Source organism: Colobus angolensis, unplaced genomic scaffold (assembly GCF_000951035.1).
Source record: "Colobus angolensis palliatus isolate OR3802 unplaced genomic scaffold, Cang.pa_1.0 Scaffold52, whole genome shotgun sequence".
Taxonomy (NCBI): domain Eukaryota; kingdom Metazoa; phylum Chordata; class Mammalia; order Primates; family Cercopithecidae; genus Colobus; species Colobus angolensis.
Window position 1 is genome coordinate 231,765 of NW_012118710.1, and position 19,751 is coordinate 251,515.

The window sequence follows — 19,751 nt, forward strand, 5'->3', positions numbered from 1 at the left end:
CCTGGCCAAAATTCCTGTTAACAGAGATAGTGAACTATTATGTGCTAGACAGTTGTTTAACTCTACTCTTTTGAAATGTTACCTTGTCATCCAGCTTTGGAAATCGCCCTCTGTTCTTCCCAGGCAGGTAAGAAATGTATTAGACTTAAGTCAATCTGTAGGTCAGAGAAAGACTGGGCACAGGTGAGGAAGATGCCTGGAATCCAGGAGTTCATAGTCTTGGGGAAGCCTCAAAGTGAGCCCCATGATATGTCCCTGCATTCAACAGATCATCCAGGCCAGGCGCAGTGGCTCAGGCCTATAATTCCAACACTTTGGGAGACCAAGGCAGGAGGATTACTTTAACCCAGGAGTTCAAGACCAGCCTGAGCAACATAGCAAGACCCCATCTTTACAAAAAAATAAAAGTAAAAAAGGAAATTAGCCTGGTGTGATGGTGCACACTTGTAGCCCAGCTACTCAGGAGGCTGAGGTGGGAGGATCACTTGTGCCTCGGAGGTTGAGGCTGCAGTGAGCCATGATTATGCCACGCACTCCACCCCTGGGTGACAGAGCAAGACCCTGTCTCAAAAAAAGAAAAAAAAAAGAGGTCATCCAGCCTGCCCTTTGGGAAGAAACACTCTGCCAAGTGTCCTCTCTACCTTGTAAGCCTGCCCGGCAGGGACCAGATGTAAACCTGCACCCATTCTCAGGTGTCTAACAAGTTAGTGCCTGGCTCGGCTTTTAGCAAGAGGTAAATCCATTCAGCTCCACAAATACCAATCCTCCCATCGTGAACGGTACTCTTTCACTCCATTTCCATATTCTGGCTTACTCAGTTTTTTACAAGAATCATGATGGCCTTAGGAGTCCTGGGTCAAACGGGATCCCTGAGCTGCCAGGCAGGAGCACAGACCACAAGGAAACCCACCTTCCATCCCAGGCTTCTAGAACAGTGGTTCTCAACTCTGGCTGCACTTTAGAATGACCTAGGAAGCGATTTAAAAATGCCAATGCCCATACCCCATTCCCAGCCTTTTAAATCAGAATTCTGGGGGTCCAGCCAGAGCCAAACTAGTTTCTGAAAATGCCACAGATGGTTCCACCGTGCAGCCAGAGGCGGGAACTACTTGGCTAGAGGCTAAAAGTTTCAGAGTTCCAGCAGTTAGATGGCAGGAATGAAAGTACCCGGCTGGCCTTGGCAAAGGAAATGGAAGTTGACCCAGCTTTTAAATAACCCTTACTGTTGGAACAGCGACCGAGTCTCCATATGTGCTGATAAGAAGGGCAGGCAGAAAGACTCCATGGGAGGCAGGACTCAGGATGCTGTCTTCTGAGGCCTGAACTCAGGGCAGGGGTTTCTTGACCCTGCACTGGCAGTGTGGTCAGTGGTGTGTGACTGTGTATTGGTGTCTGAGTGTGGCCATAAATGCGTGAAGGTCAGCTCTGCCAAGTCACAGGGCTCGTTAGGTTCTGAATTAAAGGTAAATAATTCTGGAAATATTTATGATTGTATGTAATACATTTTGTTTATCATTGTGTTCTATGAATAGGACCATAATTATGGATGAATTTGAACATTCATTAGTTTTTTTTTTTTAATTATTCAGTTGCTTCTTGGTTTATATCTCCACTGTTGTCTGGTTTCATGTCTGGCCTGCTGTTTGTACTCATCAGAATTTTCATCTTAAAAAAGGTAAGTGGGGCTGCTACGTTGAATTAAATCTTAGGAACTAATTTTGGCTCTGCTCAGTAGAAATTAATAATGAGAGGGGTGAGAGGAATAATTGTATTCATACATTGTTAAGGAACAGCACCCTGCAGTTAGCATCAGATGTTATTACAAATAGCCAGAAAGAGCCAAGGTAAATTACCCAGAGATTCCCCCAGAAACAAGCACTGTAAATAGTGTTTCTTGGCTCTGTACTTTAATTCATTAATCAACACTCCCAGAAATTGTGCTGAGACCTCAAAAAGGAAAGGTAATTATTTTCTGAATGTTAAGCAGAATAGAATGAGATAGTGTTAAGATTTTGAAACTGTTATTAAAAAACAGCTGGAGAATTTCCTTACCCAAATGTGAAGATGTTTTCCTTTTTTTTTTTTGTTTTTGTTTTTAATGGATAGAGCAAGACTGAAACACTGACTCAATTTGAGGAAAGGATAAAAAGAAGGAAATACACCTATTGGGTACAACTTGTCAAAAAAAATTAGTGCTTACTGAGATCAATGTTCTAGACAAAAATGTGGCTATCTTTTTTTGTTTGGCAGTCACGAGGTTGCTGCAGTGTTTGATAACCATCGAGTGCACTCTTTCTCTGCAGGCAGGGACGTACCCTCCAGGCTGTACCTTGCTTGGAAGCTAGCGCAGCCCTTTTCTCGCAGCCTTGCTTGGCCATCTATTGAAGGGTCCATTCTCTCAGAGAGCACGAACTTGCCCTCACCGTTTCTCACGCCTGCTTCTCCTGGGACCAGGCACACTCATATTCACATCTTAAAGGCACACCCCTCTGTAGCCTGCCAGCCTTCACGCCTCCCCTCCTGTCTCTGGAATCTGTGCTAACCTGGCAAGCCCTACTCAGCCCTTAGGTGTCACTTCCCAGGAAGCTGCTCCTCTCCTCCCCTCCCCCAGATTCGCTTGGTTCCCTCTCTTTTGAGCTCTGGCCACAGTCCACCTTCCCATCACGGCACTTAGCATATCATATGGTGCTTCATTTCTTGCTTAGTTGCCTGTTCACTATTTGACTGTAAGATCTCTGAGAGCAGAAACCATGACCGCCCTGGCCACTTCTGTATTCCAGGGCCCAGTACTGTGCTTAGCACTTACAAGACACTTGGTAAATATTTAGGAGGAGGGAATAACAGATGCTTGGATGAGTGGCAGATGATGGAGGGATGGATAGGTGGAAAGGAGGGAGGGAGAGAGAGAAAGGAAGTAGGGGGAAGAAAGGAGACAGGTCAAACAAGAAGTCTGTCAATGAGTTTCTGAATAAGTTATTTTAGGCCAGGCGCAGTGGATCACTTGAGGTCAGGAGTTCGAGACCAGCCTGGCAAATATAGCGAAACACCTTCTCTACTAAAAAATACAAAAAGTTAGCCCGGAATGGTGGCTCATGCCTTAGTCCCAGCTACTTGGGAGGCAGAGACATGAGAATCGCTTGAATGCTGGAGGCAGAGGTTGCAGTGAGCCAAGATCGCACCACTGCACTCCAGTCTGGGTGACAGAGTGAGACTGTGTCTCAAGAGGAAAAAAAAAAAAGATATTTGAGGCAATATATGATGATTTAATTGAAAACACAGACTCGGGGTTGTCCACCTGCAGAAGTTATTGGTTGGGAATCTGTCTTTAGCAACTGTTGTCCCTAAGAAAACAATGCTGTGGAAACCAGAGGCCACAGGAATTGAGCCTCCCAGCATTTTGTTTCCAGTTCCTCCTGGGTTCTTTTCACGTGATATGTCACAGATGATCATAACTGGCTGTGTCACTCATGCCAGGCTCCAGCTCATTAATCTCAGTGTTTGCCACATGGCTGCCTCCCCTGCCTGGTCTGGTGTGACACTCCCACACTTGAGTCTCATTCTGCCCTGCTCTTGCTGCAGCATGCCTTACTGCATTCAACTTGAGCCTCTTGACAAGTGCTCTTGGCTCCTTGAGACATTCCAGAACAGCTCCTTGATGGGCTGTGCTGTTCTGCAAACATACTTGACTTCCAGGTATGTTTGCATTTGGCAGTAGCAGTCTTTGAGATGCTTATCCATACTTCTGCAGCTCTCATCAATTTTTAGACCTAATTTTCCTTTTATCATGGCAGGTAGCATGTTCATGTAAATGTGGCCTTCATGGTTATTAGAAGTTAGTCCCTTTTTGAATCATTTGAGCCACATCTGTGTGCCAGTGCTACATTGATGGGAGTTCCTGGCCCATATTTTTACTTCAAAATTCTCTGTAGATCTGCTAAAAACTCTAAATGTCTCATATTCTGTTAAATGTTATTTAACTGAAAACATGCACAGTACTATTCTTGTGGAACTTACTAGATTTAGGGAATGTTGTAGCAGAAGCCTGAAGTAGTAAATAAATATCAAACGGCAAATAAGTTATTTGACAAGGAACCGCAGTTCTTTTTAACTTCTAATAGTTGAAGGTTAAATACTATACCTTGTGAAAAGATTCGGAAATCCGTAGCACATGGTAACATAGCTAAGATGCGTTGTGTAATAGAGTGTTGTAAAATCTCATGAAGTAATCTGACTCTCTTAGAGGATGCTTGGAGGTTGGAATCTCAAATTATTTGTTGAGTGTAGCCAGTTAGGGCCAAACCTGGATTTGGCTGTAGTGAGCGCAACGGGTTTTGAGGAAGGAGATGCTGAGCTCTGGGCTTTGGTCCTCCGGAACCGGCTTGACCCAACAGTTCTTTTCTGTTTCCAAGTGTGACATCAGCTCATGTGATTCCAGTGCTTTAATGTGTCTACTGGCCACAACAGTGGGCTCTTTGACATTGCATTTGTGTGGGAGAGATGGCCCCAGCCAATGCCATTTCTGTAGAAGTGGAGCAGATCATAGGCAGTAACAACGCCCATCCTTTTGGCCACACGGGTTTGGGAAGAGTTTCTTGTAACAGTGTTTTGTATCATTTTGTCTGTGTTGGCTCCAAGTGCTGCTGGGATCCTGACCTCCCGCTCTGTCTCCTTGTCCCACAGGAAGACCCTGTTCCCAATGGTCTCCGGGCACTCCCAGTATTCTATGCTGCTACCATAGCAATCAATGTCTTTTCCATCATGTACACAGGAGCACCAGGTAAGGATCGTTGGAAGCACACTCCAGAGGCAAAGTGCATTGTATTCTAACAGTATCAGTTTATTTGGTGCTGGCATTGTTGGCTGACAGTAAAAAGCATTACTCATGGTCATTATGGAATAGATGCTGGAGGTGTTGGCTGATAGTAAGATGCATTACTCATGGTCATTATAGAATAGTAAAAAGAGTGGTAAATGCATTTGCTTGTCTTAGTTAAATACCCAAGAGATATGTAGAGTACAAAGGCAGCAGACTTTCAAGTTAGAAAAGAAAATTAAATCCCCACTCTGCGGTTTACGCAGCCGTGTTGCCCCCACAGCTTACTCAGCCACTCTGAGCCTCAGAACCTGATCTAATCCCACATGCCTGCAGGGTTGTGCCAGGGTCAGGAGAGGGTATGGAGCACCTGGGGCCACGCCTGGCACCCAGTGAGTGGGACAGTCCACACAACAGCAATGCCCAGTGGAGCTCTAAAGCCATCCACAGCACAGAGCACAGCCCCCTGGAAATATCAGACCAGTTAATCCAGAGACTAGAAGCCATGCTTTGTTTTTTTAGATACCAAAGCCAATGTTGCTTTTCTTTGCTGAATTACTCCTTTTCTTGTCATTCTCATGGGTTTTGTTGTTGTTGTTGTTTATGTTTGTTTGTTTATTTTCGAGACGGAGTCTCGCTCTGTCACCCAGGCTGGAGTGCATTGGCGCGATCTCGGCAAACTGCAACCTCCGCCTCAAGCAATTCTCCTGCTTCAGCCTCCTGAGTAGCTGGGATTACAGGCGCCCACCACCACACCTGGCTAATTTTTGTATTTTTAGTAGAGACAGGGTTTCACAATGTTGGCCAGGCTGGTCTCGAACTCCTGACCTTGTGATCTGCCCGCCTTGACCTCCCAAAGTGCTGGGATTACAGGCGTGAGCCACTGCGCCCAGCCGCTTTTGTTTTTTGTATAAAGGTTCAGAGGGTTTTTGTGGAGGGGGTTAAAAATTATTTATTTATTTATTTATTTTGAGATGGAGTCTTGCTCTGTCACCCAGACTGGAGTGCAGCGGCGCGATCTCGGCTCACTGCAACCTTCGCCTCCCAGGTTCACACCATTCTCCTGCCTCAGCCTCCCAAGCAGCTGGGACTACAGGCGCCCGCCACCAATTTTTTGTATTTTTAGTAGAGACTGGGTTTCACCATGTTAGCCAGGATGGTCTCGATCTCCTGACCTCGTGATCCACCCACCTTGGCCTCCCAAAGTGCTGGGATTTCAGACGTGAGCCACTTTTTTTTTTTTTTTTCTGTATTGTTCAGGCTGGAGTGCAGTGGCGCAATCATAGCCCACGGCAGCTTCGACCTCGTGGGCCGAATCAATCCTCCCACCTCAGCTCCCTGAGTAGCCGGGACCACAGGTGTGCACCACCACACCCAGCTAATTTTGTATTTTTTGTAGAGATGGGGACTCTATATTGCCCAGGCTGGCATCGAACTCCTGGCCTCAAGTAATCCTCCTGCCTCAGCTTCCCAAAGTGCTGGGATTATAGGTGTGAGCCATACTGCACCTGGCCTAGTTCTTTTCTTTTAGACCTTGAATAGGAAAAGGAATAAACTTATGTATGGTATTCTTATTTGCACCCATTTCAGCACTGATGAGCTGCTAGCATTCTGTTAAATATTTCTGTACATGTTTGCTAGAGAATATTCCTCTTCTATTTGTGAGATGCGCCTCCTACAGCCAGATTGTGGGATCTGTGGTGACAATAGATGGGTTAGTTTGTGCTAGTTTTCATCTTGTTAATGTCCTTTATGGATGAAGATTCGGTTATTGGCCATATTTGACAGAAAAGCCTCCCTCTCTGTGTTTTAAAGATGAAATTTCTGCTAACTGACATGTCTTATCATAATTGAAAAGTAGCCTCTTCCAAAATAGTGGAAATTGTTATTACTTTCTCAAACTAGGACTTCTCAATGTAATGTTCCTCAGATTTTATTACACATATCTAATTATATTTTGTATGTTTCAGTACTGCAAATAAATTATTTCTAAATGATTCTAACATTATATAACCTTTTACTGTGCCATCTGTGCAGCATTCAGAACATTGATTGTAATGTTCTGAATTTACGTTCTGGGCATAGTGGCCACGCCTGTAATCTCAACACTTTGGGAGGCCGAGGTGTGTGGATCACAAGCTCAAGAGATCAAGACCATCCTGGCCAACATGGTGAAACCCCATCCCTACTAAAAATACAAAAACTAGCTGGGCATGATGGTGCGCACTTATAGTCCCAGCTACTTGGGAGGCTGAGGCAGGAGGATTGCTTGAACCTGGGAGGCGGAGGTTGCAGTGAGCCAAGATTGCACCACTGCACTCCAGCCTGGGTGACAGAGCGAGACTCTGTCTCAAAAAAAAAGGGTTTAAATACTCTCTGTGGGGCTTCCAGACTTTGGCTGATTTGAGGATGAGGAAAGGGGGAGCAACAGAGCTGCTTTAGGTTCTAAGAAAGCAGGAAGCAAAGGTTGGAGGGATGAGGAGAGCAGGAGGAAGGTGAAATCCCAGTCATAGGTAACAGCAACCTGCTGCCCCTTTAGGTTTGATAATTCATGGACTGAGAAGTGTGTCACAGCTTTTTGAAGTGTGGGCCCCAGGATAAATTTTAAAAAATTTTTTGTTGTTGTTGTACTTCAAGTTCTAGGGTACATGTGCACAACGTGCAGGTTTGTTACATATGTATACTTGTGCCATGTTGGTGTGCTGCACCCATCAACTTGTAAGTGAGGAGGCTGGGCGCAGTGACTCGTGCCTGTAATCCCCACTGTTTGGGAGGCTGAGAAAGGTGGACCACTTGAACCAGGTCAAGATTTCTAAAGCAGTGTGGCCAACATGGTGAAACTCCGTCTCTAGTAAAAATACAAAAATTGGTTGGGCATGGTGGCGGGCGCCTGTAGTCCCCGCTACCTGGGAGGCTGAGGCAGGAAAATCACTTGAACCTGGGAGGTGGAGATTGCAGTGAGCCGAGATCCCGCCACTGCACTCCAGCCTCGTCGACAAAGCAAGACTCCATCTCAAAAACAAAACAAAACAAAACAATTTTTTTTAAGTGAGTGACAGAGAAAAACCCAGTTCCAAACCATGGAGCCATGGAGTTAAGTGCACCACCTAGCGTGTGAATCCCTCAAACATCTCATAGTGCCAGGCACTTGGAAGGCCTGGAGCGCTGGTTTGGAAGTGAACTCTATAGGGGGAGATATCTTAGTCCTTGTTTTTTTTTTCTTTTTTTTTTGAGATGAACTCTTGCACTGTCATCCAGGCTGGAGTGCAATGGCGCAATCTCAGCTCACTGCAACCTCTGCCTCCCGGGTTCAAGCGATTATCTTGCTTCAGCCTCCTGAGTAGCTGGGATTACAGGCACCTGCCACCACAACTGGCTAGTCTTTTGCATTTTTAGTAGATGGGATTTTACTACGTTGTCCAGGCTGGTCTCGAACTCCTGACCTCGTGATCCGCCTGCCTCGGCCCCTCAAAGCGGGATTACAGACGTGAGCCACCGTGCCTGGCCCCTTGTTCTTATTTTATATGGGCTCTTAGAGCTCAAATTAGCTGAACAGAAAGCAAAGTCTCCTGCAATCACCAGACACCTCCCAGGTTGTTGACTTGAGAGACTGAGCCAGTGAAAGCTGAGGACGCCTTCTGTGGTGCCAAGTCCTGAACATGGGAATTGGCATTGATATGGATGGGGTTTTTTCATTTCTGTGTTTTATTTTTTCCACCCTCTATTCTTCTTGCTTCCTGTTTCTTCCAACTGTCAAAAGAAGACAATTATGATTTTTAATAAAAGTCTGACTTTTTCTATACGTGGCCTTTTTTTTCATCTCTTCTTTTCCCCATCTTTTGGCTGCAGTTGGCACATTCGCTAAAAATATCATCTGACTGGGAGAGTAAATTCTCTTAGGGAAAATTAAACTGTGTGACGAATGAGACTCTGAAAATAATATAAATACTAATATAAATACTTCATAGGGTTGTTGTGAGAAATAAATAATGTAAGTGTATTGAACTGAGCTTTATGTGGATTAATCCTTTTAGTCCTCCCAACTACTCTTGGTGATTGGCAATACAAATAACCTCATTTTACAGGTGGGAAACTGAGGCAAGGCAATGCTGAGTACCCAAGGTCCTGTAACTAGTAGGATGCAGAACCAGAATTTGAACCACACCTCCAGTCCTGAGCCCTGGGGTCTTAGATGTGACATTATACAGATACAGGAGGTAGTTTAAAACACCACGTATAATACCTGGTATGTAATGTTGCAGTTAATGACAATAAAAATTGCATCAACCTTAACAAATTCTTTTTTTTTTTTTTCTGGGACAGAGTGTCGCTCTGTCACCCAGGATGGAGTGCAGTGGTACAATCTTGGCTCACTACAAACTCCGCCTCCCGGGTTCATGCCATTCTCCTGCTTCAGCCTCCCGAGTAGCTGGGACTACAGGCACCCGCCACCACGCCTGGCTAATTTTTTGTATTTTTAGTAGGGATGGGGTTTCACCGTGTTAGCCAGGATGGTCTCGAACTCCTGACCTTGTGATCCGCCCGCCTCGGCCTCCCAAAGTGCTGGGATTACAGCTGTGAGCCACCGCGCCCGATCTTAACAAATTCTTTCTCTTCTCTTAACTCTCTTTAAAATGTCTTCTGGTATATTTGGGAACCTGGCACGTGCTGTCTCTTCGCTCGCTCGCGTTCTCTCTCTCTCTCTCTCCACCCCCTTCTCTCTCTCTCTCTCTCTCTCTATATATATATATATATATGTATGTATATATATTATTATTATTATTATTTTTAGACAGAGTCTTGCTCTGTCTCCCAGGCTGGAGTGCAGTGGTGCGATCTCAGCTCACTGCAAGCTCTGTCTCCTGAGTTCAGGGATTCTCCTGCCTCAGCCTCCCGAGTAGCTGGGACTACAGGCACCTGCCACCTCGCCCGGCTAGTTTTTTGTATTTTTAGTAGAGACAGGGTTTCATCGTGTTAGCCAGGATGGTCTCGATCTCCTGACCTCGTGATCCACCCGTCTCGGCCTCCCAAAGTGCTGGGATTACAGGCTTGAGCCACCACGCCCGGCCTAGCAGACAGTTTTATTTTTTTTTTTTTTTTTTTTTTTTTTGAGATGGAGTCTCGCTCTGTCGTCCAGGCTGGAGTGCAGTGGCCGGATCTCAGCTCACTGCAAGCTCCGCCTCCTGGGTTCACGCCATTCTCCTGCCTCAGCCTCCCGAGTAGCTGGGACTACAGGCACCTGCCACCTCGCCCGGCTAGTTTTTTGTATTTTTAGTAGAGACAGGGTTTCATCGTGTTAGCCAGGATGGTCTCGATCTCCTGACCTCATGATCCACCCGTCTCGGCCTCCCAAAGTGCTGGGATTACAGGCTTGAGCCACCACGCCCGGCCTAGCAGCCACCTTCTTAATTAGGAGTATAAAAAATCTGGGCTGGTCATGGTGGTTAACACCTGTAATTCCAGCACTTAAGAAGGCTGAGGAGGCAGCATCACTTGAGTCCAGGTGTTCAAGACCAGCCTTGGCAACATAGCAAGACCCCATCTCTACAAAAATAACAAGAATAATAATAAAAATTGTAAAATCTGTATAAGGGAGTAAAGACTGTCATGAACTATGATCGTGGCCCTGCACTCAAGCCAGAAGACAGAGTGAGGCCCTGTCTCAAAAAAAAAAAAAGTCTGTATACGGATCTTGAAGTTCATTATTCCCTCGAAGCACAAGCAGTATTCCTAGTCATAAAGTTAGCGTTAGGTTCTGTAGTTGGGTGACTGTTCTGTCAGGAATGTGACATCCCTCCCCTCCCTAAGTCTTATTCCTAATTATAAAGTAAGGCCAGGAGTGGCACCTCCGATCAAGGGACACTATACCCCTGAGATAATGGAGGCAGGGTACCTGGCACAGGGCCCAGTACATCATCAGTGCTTCACACAGTCATTGTCCCTCCCTCTCCTCGGAGATTGGCCCTAGGACCTCCATAGATACCAAAATCAAGCTGGGCATGGTGGCTCATGCCTGTAATCCCAGCACTTTTGGGAGGCTGAGGTGGGTGGATCATCTGAGGTCAGGAGTTCGAGACCAGGTTGGCCAACATGGCAAAACCCCATCTCTACTAAAAATACAAAAATTAGCTTGACATAGTGGCATGTGCCTGTAATCCCAGCTACTTGGGAGGCTGAGGCAGGAGAATCACTTGAACCTGGGAGGTGGAGGTTACAGTGAGCCGAGATGGCACCACTGTACTCCAGCCTGGGCAATAGAGTAAGACTCTGTCTCAAAAACAAAACAAAACAAAAAAAGTTGATACCATCTGCAATATATATATATTTTTAATATCATATATATGTGTGTATATATATATATACACATACATTTTTTTTTTACTTACAGAGCAAATTAGGAAATCACATTTTTTAAATTTTATTTCCTCAACTAAGTTGTTTCAGCATTTCTGTTACATAGGTAGCCCCTCTAATGCTTTGAACATCTTGATCTATCTAGAGCAAAAGACAAAGCTCAGTTTATAAGGCAGGATATTAGAGCAGTTCTGCAAAGGAGGTAAGTTCTGTGTGGGCACACACATGAGTGTGAATGTTTACTGTGAGAAGATATTCACAGTATATTGTTATATGACAAAAGCATAGAATAGTTTATAGTGGGATTCTGCTTCTGTTTAATAAAAGGAAAAGAGAAAAATAAATGTTTGACATGGTGTCCGTGCCTACCTAGAAAATGCCTGGAAAGATACACACCAAATAGTTCTTACTGTCTCCCTGGGAAATAAGTTGAAGAGGGGAGGATGATGAGGAAGGTTCATATTTGTCCATACGCTGATATTTTTACGCTAAGCATAGATTATTTATATAATGAAGACAGAGAATCTGTGCATTGAGTCACTGAGAAGGAAGGTTGTAGGGAGGAGATGATGGGTCATGGTATAAGGAAACTGATATGGACTAAAGCCTTACCGGTCCCATATAAGTTTTATTTGTTTATAGATCCTTAGTCATGAGTGTTAGATGTGAAAAACAAGAAGTACAACAAGGCAATAACAATGGAGACTGAGCTTGTATAAAAAGTTCTATGTACTTCTCCCTAAATGGCTTGAATATTCATCTCATCTTTTGGGAATGTGGAATAGAATTGTAAAGATGCTTGAGGTTAGAGCTAAATCACTATTCTTCGTATCTTTGCTGCTCCGCAAATGAAAGGCGCTTGACATGAAAGGCCATTTAGTGGCTAGAGCCAAGAATGGAGATCCAGAGCTCCCGGCGCTGGTTCCTGGCAGCCACTTTTGGCTGAGTGAACATGAGCCACTGAGGCTGTGCCCCACTATGTCCATCCGCAGGGGGAAATGACAGCTGTATCTTACTGCCTGCTGAAGGCATGATTGTTTGGAAACAATTTGAGATCCGTACCAGAAAGACAATTTAATAGAAAGTATTTTAGTCAAAAACGTTGTTGTGTAGAAGCCAGTCTTGACTTTTTAGGAGAAAAACCATTTGCCTTGGGTGTGCATTGATTCAGGTGCTGTCCTGTGCTGAATCTTTGTATTGAATTGTTTTTTATCTACAAAACTGGATTTTATATACTTAGTACAGTTTGGAGCTGTGTAACACAGGTAACTGTCAGTTTATGTTTTTCACATGCAAGCCTTAAAAGTAAATCCTTGTGCTTGTCTGATTCTCTGCTAAATCACCAAACTGCTGGAATACTTCAGTAAGATCCTGTCCCCATTCTGCTCCCCTTCTCACTACTGTGAACAGCTTCCCCTGTTTTCCCAAGTTCCTTCTCTCTTCTTCCTCCTCCTTGACGTGTTACTCTGTTTCCCCACCACTCCCTCTGGGTGATGTGTTTCTCTCCTGCTTCCCCTGCCAGTTTCTCATGACTGGGAGGTGATTTTAGAGTTTTCTGGCTATTTCCCAGGCCACATCAGTAGTAGAGGCAGGTGTGACGGCAAAGGTGCAAAGGGCAGGTGATATTATCTTAAGTCTAAGCACAGGGTGAGAAGGCTTGCCCCCGACCTCAGGTTCACCCTTTTGGCGTTGGTCCTGACACCATCTGGGACCCCATGTGACCCTGCTGGGAGCCTGGTGTGGTCCTAGAATGAGCCCATCAAGTAGCCCTTCTTGACTTCTGTTCCGGGCCCTGCTCAGCATGAATGGTAAAAATAGGACCTGATAGCAAAAGTGTTCACTCATTTTTGAAATATGTATTTCAGCTTGCTTCTCTCTCCCGGTGGTCTGCAGGGTTTGCTTCTCATAGATCAGTTTGGCACAGTAGCGCTAAGCCAAAGTAGCACAATTAGCAATTTTATCATCAGCAAAACCGGAGAAGCAGCAGGGAAACCTCTTCAGGAACCATGCTTTGAAGCCGTGTGGGGGATTGGTGTTGGTGTCAGTTGTTAGTTTGAGGTCGGTAAAGAGCAGGTACCATTCGAGTTGGCAGGAACCATGCTTTGAAGCCGTGTGGGGGATTGGTGTTGGTGTCAGTTGTTAGTTTGAGGTTGGTAAAGAGCAGGTACCATTCGAGTTGGCAGGAACCAGCTTTGGTGCAATCCTTTGCCACGTGTATGAACCCCTACATGAAGCTGGACAGCAGACGCTGGGAAGCCTTGGCCCCAGACACAGCCCAATGCAACCAACCAAGGGGTCACACAAGCGGCTCTCAGCTTTGGGTGCAGGCGCAGAGCCTGCGTTGGATGGGGCCTGCTGGGTGTCAGTGCAGCCGCGCGGCAGGGCCAAGTCCGTAGCCCTCCAATGTAGTCAGGGGGGTGGGAGCCGAGCAGTTAAGTGTCTGTCCTCCCCCAGTGACCTTAGCTATCACTGAGCTAGGTGATTCTGGATTTTTGTTTTTAATACTTATATACATTAATGCTGACTATATATAGTATTAACTACCTATTCTATTAATACAACCTCTTACAATTATAAAAAAAAAAATTTTTTTTTCTTCTGAGACAGTATCTTGCTCTGTTGCCCAGGCTGGAGTGCAGTGGCGTGATCTTGGCTCACTGCAACTCCGCCCCCTGGGTTCACGCCATTCTCCTGCCTCAGCCTCCTGAGTAGCTGGGACTACAGGTGCCTGCCACCACGCCCAGCTAATTTTTTTGTATTTTTAGTAGAGACGGGGTTTCACCATCTTAGCCAGGATGGTCTTGATCTCCTGACCTCGTGATCCACCCACCTCGGCCTCCCAAAATGCTGGGATTACAGGTGTGACCCACCGTGCCCAGCCCAAATGTTTAATAGTATGTTTTTCTCTGTGTGTGTGTGTATTTTTGTTTTTTTTTTTTTGGTTTTATTGAGGCAGGATCTCACTCTGTTGCCCAGGCTGGAGTTCAGTGGCGCTATCATAGCTCACTGCAGCCTCAAACTCCAGGGCTCAAGAAATCCTCCCACCTCAGCCTCCCAAGTAGTTGGGACTACAGGCGTGCACCACTACTCCCAGCTAATCTTTTTATTTTTATTTTGTAGAGACAGGGTGTCACTGTGTTGCTCAGGATGGTCTTGAACTCCTGGCTTCAAGTCACCTCAGCCTCCCAAAGTGCTGGGATTACAGGCATGAGGCACCCTGCCCAGCCTAATAGTACTTCAGTTGAGTAACTTTGTGCTACTTTATATGTATAAAATGGTTAACAATATAACAAAGACTGCAAATTTATTTAAGAGCAAAGTGTTAAATAGTTAACCCCTTTGAATTAAATTTTTTAACAATTTACAAAAGTGACATTCTTATTGTATATATATTTTTATTTCTTTTTCTTTTTTATATTTTTTTACTTTTTTTTAGTAAATTCTCGCAGATCCTTATCTTATTGTATATATTTTTTAAGTTACCACTATAAAAGTATATGTAATAAAAAGTGAAATTTACACTCCAGTCTCCCATCTCTCCATAAAGAAATTGGAAACCACTGTATCTTCCCAGAACTTTTTCTGTAAATTCACAGATATGGCAGGAATGTGGAAAGGTAGATGTTTTATTTTTCAAACATAAATTGCATGATGCTATGTGTATATCATACAACTAGCCTGTATTACTCATTGGATCTTGGGCCTCTTTCCTTATCAGTACATATAGACCTACCTAATTCTTAAGACTGTCTACAATAATTATTTCATATTTTCATAATGGTGCATGTATTAGTTGTTCTACAGATTCTTACTATTACAAATAATGCTGTGGTGAGTATTCTTGCACATCTTCCAGTGAGTTTATGTGCCAGCATGAGTGTTTAAGTTGTGCACGTATGAATGTGTGTGAATGTGCCTATTGTCACCATTGACAGCAGATGGACAAAATTCAGGGTGATGAGTGCTGGAGATATGACAGTGCTATGAAAAGATGACGTTTTCAAACCATGTGCACTTCCACCCTTGGATTGACTAATGTTATTATGCTAAGTGTGCATTATGGGATTTGAGTGAAGTTTTTCTGCACTGTAATTCCATAAGTTGATGCTTCAAAGAAGAATTAAATTTGAGGTTAATGTCCTTTTAAAAAACTCTTATTCCTTGGGCCAGGTGGCTCACGCCTGTAATCCCAACTCTTTGGGAGGCCAAAGCAGGAACATCCCATGAGGCTAGGAGTTTGAGACCAGCCTGGGCAACATCACAAGACCTTGTCTCTTAAAAATAAAAAATAAAAATAAACAAACAACAACAAAAATCCTTTTATTTCTCAACTGATTTCAAAGAAGTTCTGTGTATGTGGCTAGGGCGCATGTCTGTTTAAAGTAGGGCTGCTGGCTGCTGAGGAACTAGGAGAGGCCTCAGTTGTGGGAGCCAGGCAGTGTCCAGACAGCAGCTTCCTGCCACAGGTGGGCTGGGCTGGGGTGGGCATCAGGATGGAAGACAGCTGACTCCTTTCTTTTTTCTTCTTTCTTTTTTTTTTTTTTTTTTGAGACAGAGTTTTACTCTTGTTGCCCAGACTAGAGTGCAATGGCATGATCTCGGCTCACTGCAACCTCCACCTCCCAGGTTCAAGTGATTTTCCTGCCTCAGCCTCCTGAGTAGCTGTGATTACAGCCACCTGCCACTGCGCCCGGCTAATTTTTCGTATTTTTAGTAAAGATGGGATTTCACCATGTTGGTCAGGCTGGTCTCGAACTCCTGACCTCAGGTGATCCCCCTACCACAGCCTTCCAGAGTGCTGGGATTACAGGTGTGAGCCATCATGCCCGACCTCAGCTGACTCCCTCTCAGCCACATTTGTGCGTGCAGCCATTTAGATATCGAAATAATATGTAAATGGATTTCATCCCAACTTAAATATGCTGTTTGTGCCCAGTTGTTAAAATTTTATTTATTTATTTATTTTTATTTTATTTATTTATTTGTTTTGAGATGGAGTCTCACTCCATTGCCCAGGCTAGAGTGTAGTGGTGCAATCTTGGCTCACAGCAACCTCCCCCTCCTGGGTTCAAACGATTCTTCTGCCTCAGCCTCCCAAGTAGCTGGGATTACAGGCATGCGCCATCATGCCCAGCTAATTTTTGAATTTTTGTAGAGACAGGGTTTTACCATATTGGCCAGGCTGATCTCGAACTCCTGACCTCAGGTGATCCTCCCACTTTGGCCTCCCAAAGTGCTGGGATTACAGCACCCAGCCCCCAGTTGGTAAAATTTTAATAATTAGCTTACTAACTAGTTTAAGCACATATTCGCAAGATATAGGATGTCTTGAACATACAGCTTTCTACTCCAAAACGTACAGCATGTTTTTTTGGTTGAGAGTTTTATTTACTACAAAATCCAGGCGATTCATTCTCAATTCGGGGAGTGGGAAGTCCACTGCCCTGAGGCCTAACCTTGTAGAAGTTTCCCGTAATGACACTGCTTCTCATTTTCCTTCCCAGTTCTCGGCCTGGTTCTCCCCATGTGGGCCATAGCCCTCATTTCCTTTGGTGTCGCCCTCCTGTTTGCTTTCTTTGTGTGGCTCTTCGTATGTCCGTGGATGCGGAGGAAAATAACAGGTATGGGCTTTTTGATTCTTCTGATTTACAGAAATTCTCCTGATTTCCAAAACCTCACATGTAATACGACATAATCCTTACTAATGGAGGAAGAGGAAGTGTGGGTGGCTCCAGAACATACCCCATCCTCTGTCACTCGGTTCTTGAGTGCTTTCTGGCTCAGACATTTTCTTGATAAGTTGTAACCCAGGTGAGCAGTAAGGTCCCAGTTGCCATGAGTAACTGAAAGTTAACCGTGCAGTCCAGTTCTGCTAGCCTGTGGAAAAACGTTAGACTTCATAGAAATGCAAATTAACACCACAAGGAGATTTTGTTTCCCACCCACATGAATGGCTAAGAGTAAAAAGTTCTCGCCATTCCGTATGTAGGTGAAGAAGTGAAATAATTGGAACTCTCCCAGGTTTATGCTGAAATGTAAAATGGTGCAACCACTTTGGAAATTAGGTTTGCAGTTTCTTTATAAAGTTAACCTTACACTTACCATGTGGGCCAGTAATTTCACTCCTAGCTATTTCTCCAAAGAAATGAAAACATGTGTTCATAAAAAGACTTGTACACAAATCTTTTCATCATAAAAGCCCAAAGTAGAAACAACCCATGTGTTGGTCAGCAGGCAAATGGGTAACCAAATTGAGTAAATTCATGGGATGGACGACCACGCAGCAATAGAGAGAATCAACTGCTGGGGACCCTACAGCGGAAGGCATCCCACAGCCGTGATACTGAGCAGAAGTCCATGATCCGGAAGAGTAGCTATTCTGCATGCTGGCATTTTTCATAACATTTCCATAAATTTTCATTTAAAAGTTTTATGGATCTTTCCATTAAATTTAAGAATAGGGAAAATTTATCTGTAGCAACAGAAAGCACTGATCACCTGGGATGGGTGGGGGTTGGAGAAGGCAGCTTGGGAACTTATCAGGGGCATAAAATGTCTTTGTTTTCATCGGGGAAGGGGCTTTAGGGTGTGCCCACTTGCAGCAGGTCATCACCTGGGTGCTTAAACTGTATGCATTTTTGACTGGGCATGGTGGCTTACACCTATAATCCCAGCACTTTGGGAGGCCAAGTTGGGTGGATCACCTGAGGTCAGGAGTTCGAGACCAGCCTGACCAACAAGGTAAATAAATCCCTGTCTCTACTGAAAATACAAAAATTAGCCGGGCCCTGGCGGCAGGTGCCTGTAGTCCCAGCTACGCAGGAGGCTGAAACAGGAGAATTGCTTGAACCAGGAGGCGGAGGTTGCAGTGAGCCACTGCACTCCAGCCTGGGTGACACAGCGAGACTCCATCTCAAAAAAATAGATATATGCATTGTATTATAGATATATATAAAACCTATAATGATAATTGTATTATCATAGTACTGTAATAATTATACTGTGGAATAATATAATATACTATATAATAACTGTATAGTATAATATGCAATATAGTACTCTACTGTATAGTACTATAATAATTGTATTATTATAGCTATAGTAATTATAACATATATATAATAAAATGAAACAATAAAAATAAAACACATGTTACTAAAAGGAAAAACAGTTTTTAAGAAGAAGAATATGGCTTAGGAAGTCAGCCAGGGCTGTTTTCCTATTCCCAATTCCCCATATTCGAATTTCAAGCCTTGAAGCCACATGCTTTTTATAGAGCTCTCAAAAAACAAGTATTTACATTTGGTCTCAGCATGTACCATAGGGTCACATTTCAGTATGGATATATCTGCATTTGGAGATTCACGTTTTGAAGAAGACCAAAATACATGAGACAAAGCATGCTCCTGAATTGGAAGACAGTATAGTAGAGATGCCAGTTCTTCTCAGATTCATCTCTAGACTTTAGACAATTTAAATAGAAATCCCAGCAGGATATTTTGTAGATTTAGACAAGCCACTTTTAAAGTTCATGTAGTAAGTCAAAGAAACTAGATGAGCTGGAACAATTTTGGAAAAGAAAAAAAGTTGGAGGATTCATATTAACCTGACTTCAAGACTTGTTATGAAGCCACAAAGCAGTGTGGAATTTGGGAAGAGAGAAACACATAGATGAATGGAACAAGAATAGAGTCTAGAAATAGACCCACACTAATGTGGCCAGTGGGTTTTAGACAAGGGTATAGAAGCAGTTCAGTGTAGAAAGGACAGTCTTTTCAACAAATGGTTTTGGAACACTTGACATCCGTATGCCAAAATAAGAACCTTAACGTAAACCTTATTTTAAAAAATAGCTTAAAGTGCATCATAGATCTAAATACAAAATTTTAAAAAAAATAAGACTTTTAGGAAAAAAAAATATAAGGGAAAACTTTGTGACCTTGGGTTGAGAAAAGAGTTTTTAGATATGACACCAAAAACATGTTCTATAAAAGAACAAGTTGGGCCAGGCATGGTGGCTCACGCCTGTAATCCCAGAACTTTGGGAGGCCAAGGTGGGCAGATCACCTGAGGTCAGGAGTTCAAGACCAGCCTGGCCAACATGGAGAAACCCTGTCTCTATTAAAAATACAAAATTAGCTGAGTGAGGTGGCTCATGCCTGTAATCCCAGTTACTCGGGAGGCTGAGGCAGGAGAATTGCTTGAACCCAGGAGGCGGAGGTTACAGTGAGCCGAGATCATGCCATTGCACTCCACCCTGGGCAAGAAGAGCGAAACTCCATCTCAAAAAAAAAAAAGGAAAAAAAAGGACAAGTTGATAAATTTGTACATCATCAAAATTTGAAATTATTGGTCTGTGAGAAGCACTGTGAACAGAATGGGAGAAAATGTTTGCAAATCCCATACCTACAAAGGACTTGCATTCAAAAAATAAAAAGAAATTTTAGAAAACAAATAATTAAAAAACGAGCAAAATAGGCCCGGCACAGTGGCACACACCTGTAATCCCAGCACTTTGGGAGGCCAAGGCAGGCGGATCACAAGGTCAGGAGATCGAGACCATCTTGGCCAACATGGTGAAACC

The 19,751-nt window shown here is 44.0% G+C and overlaps 1 protein-coding gene across 2 annotated transcripts in view; it reads left to right on the forward strand.

Annotated features, from left to right (window-relative positions):
- SLC20A2 (solute carrier family 20 (phosphate transporter), member 2) overlaps positions 1–19,751 on the forward strand; it is a 127,042-nt gene that overhangs the window by 81,060 nt on the left and 26,231 nt on the right. For both annotated transcript variants that reach the window (XM_011960632.1, XM_011960630.1), the window contains 3 exons: positions 1,590–1,675; positions 4,681–4,777; positions 16,672–16,788. In XM_011960632.1, coding sequence (XP_011816022.1) covers positions 1,590–1,675; positions 4,681–4,777; positions 16,672–16,788 — 300 coding nt within the window. The remainder of the gene's footprint in view (positions 1–1,589; positions 1,676–4,680; positions 4,778–16,671; positions 16,789–19,751) is intronic.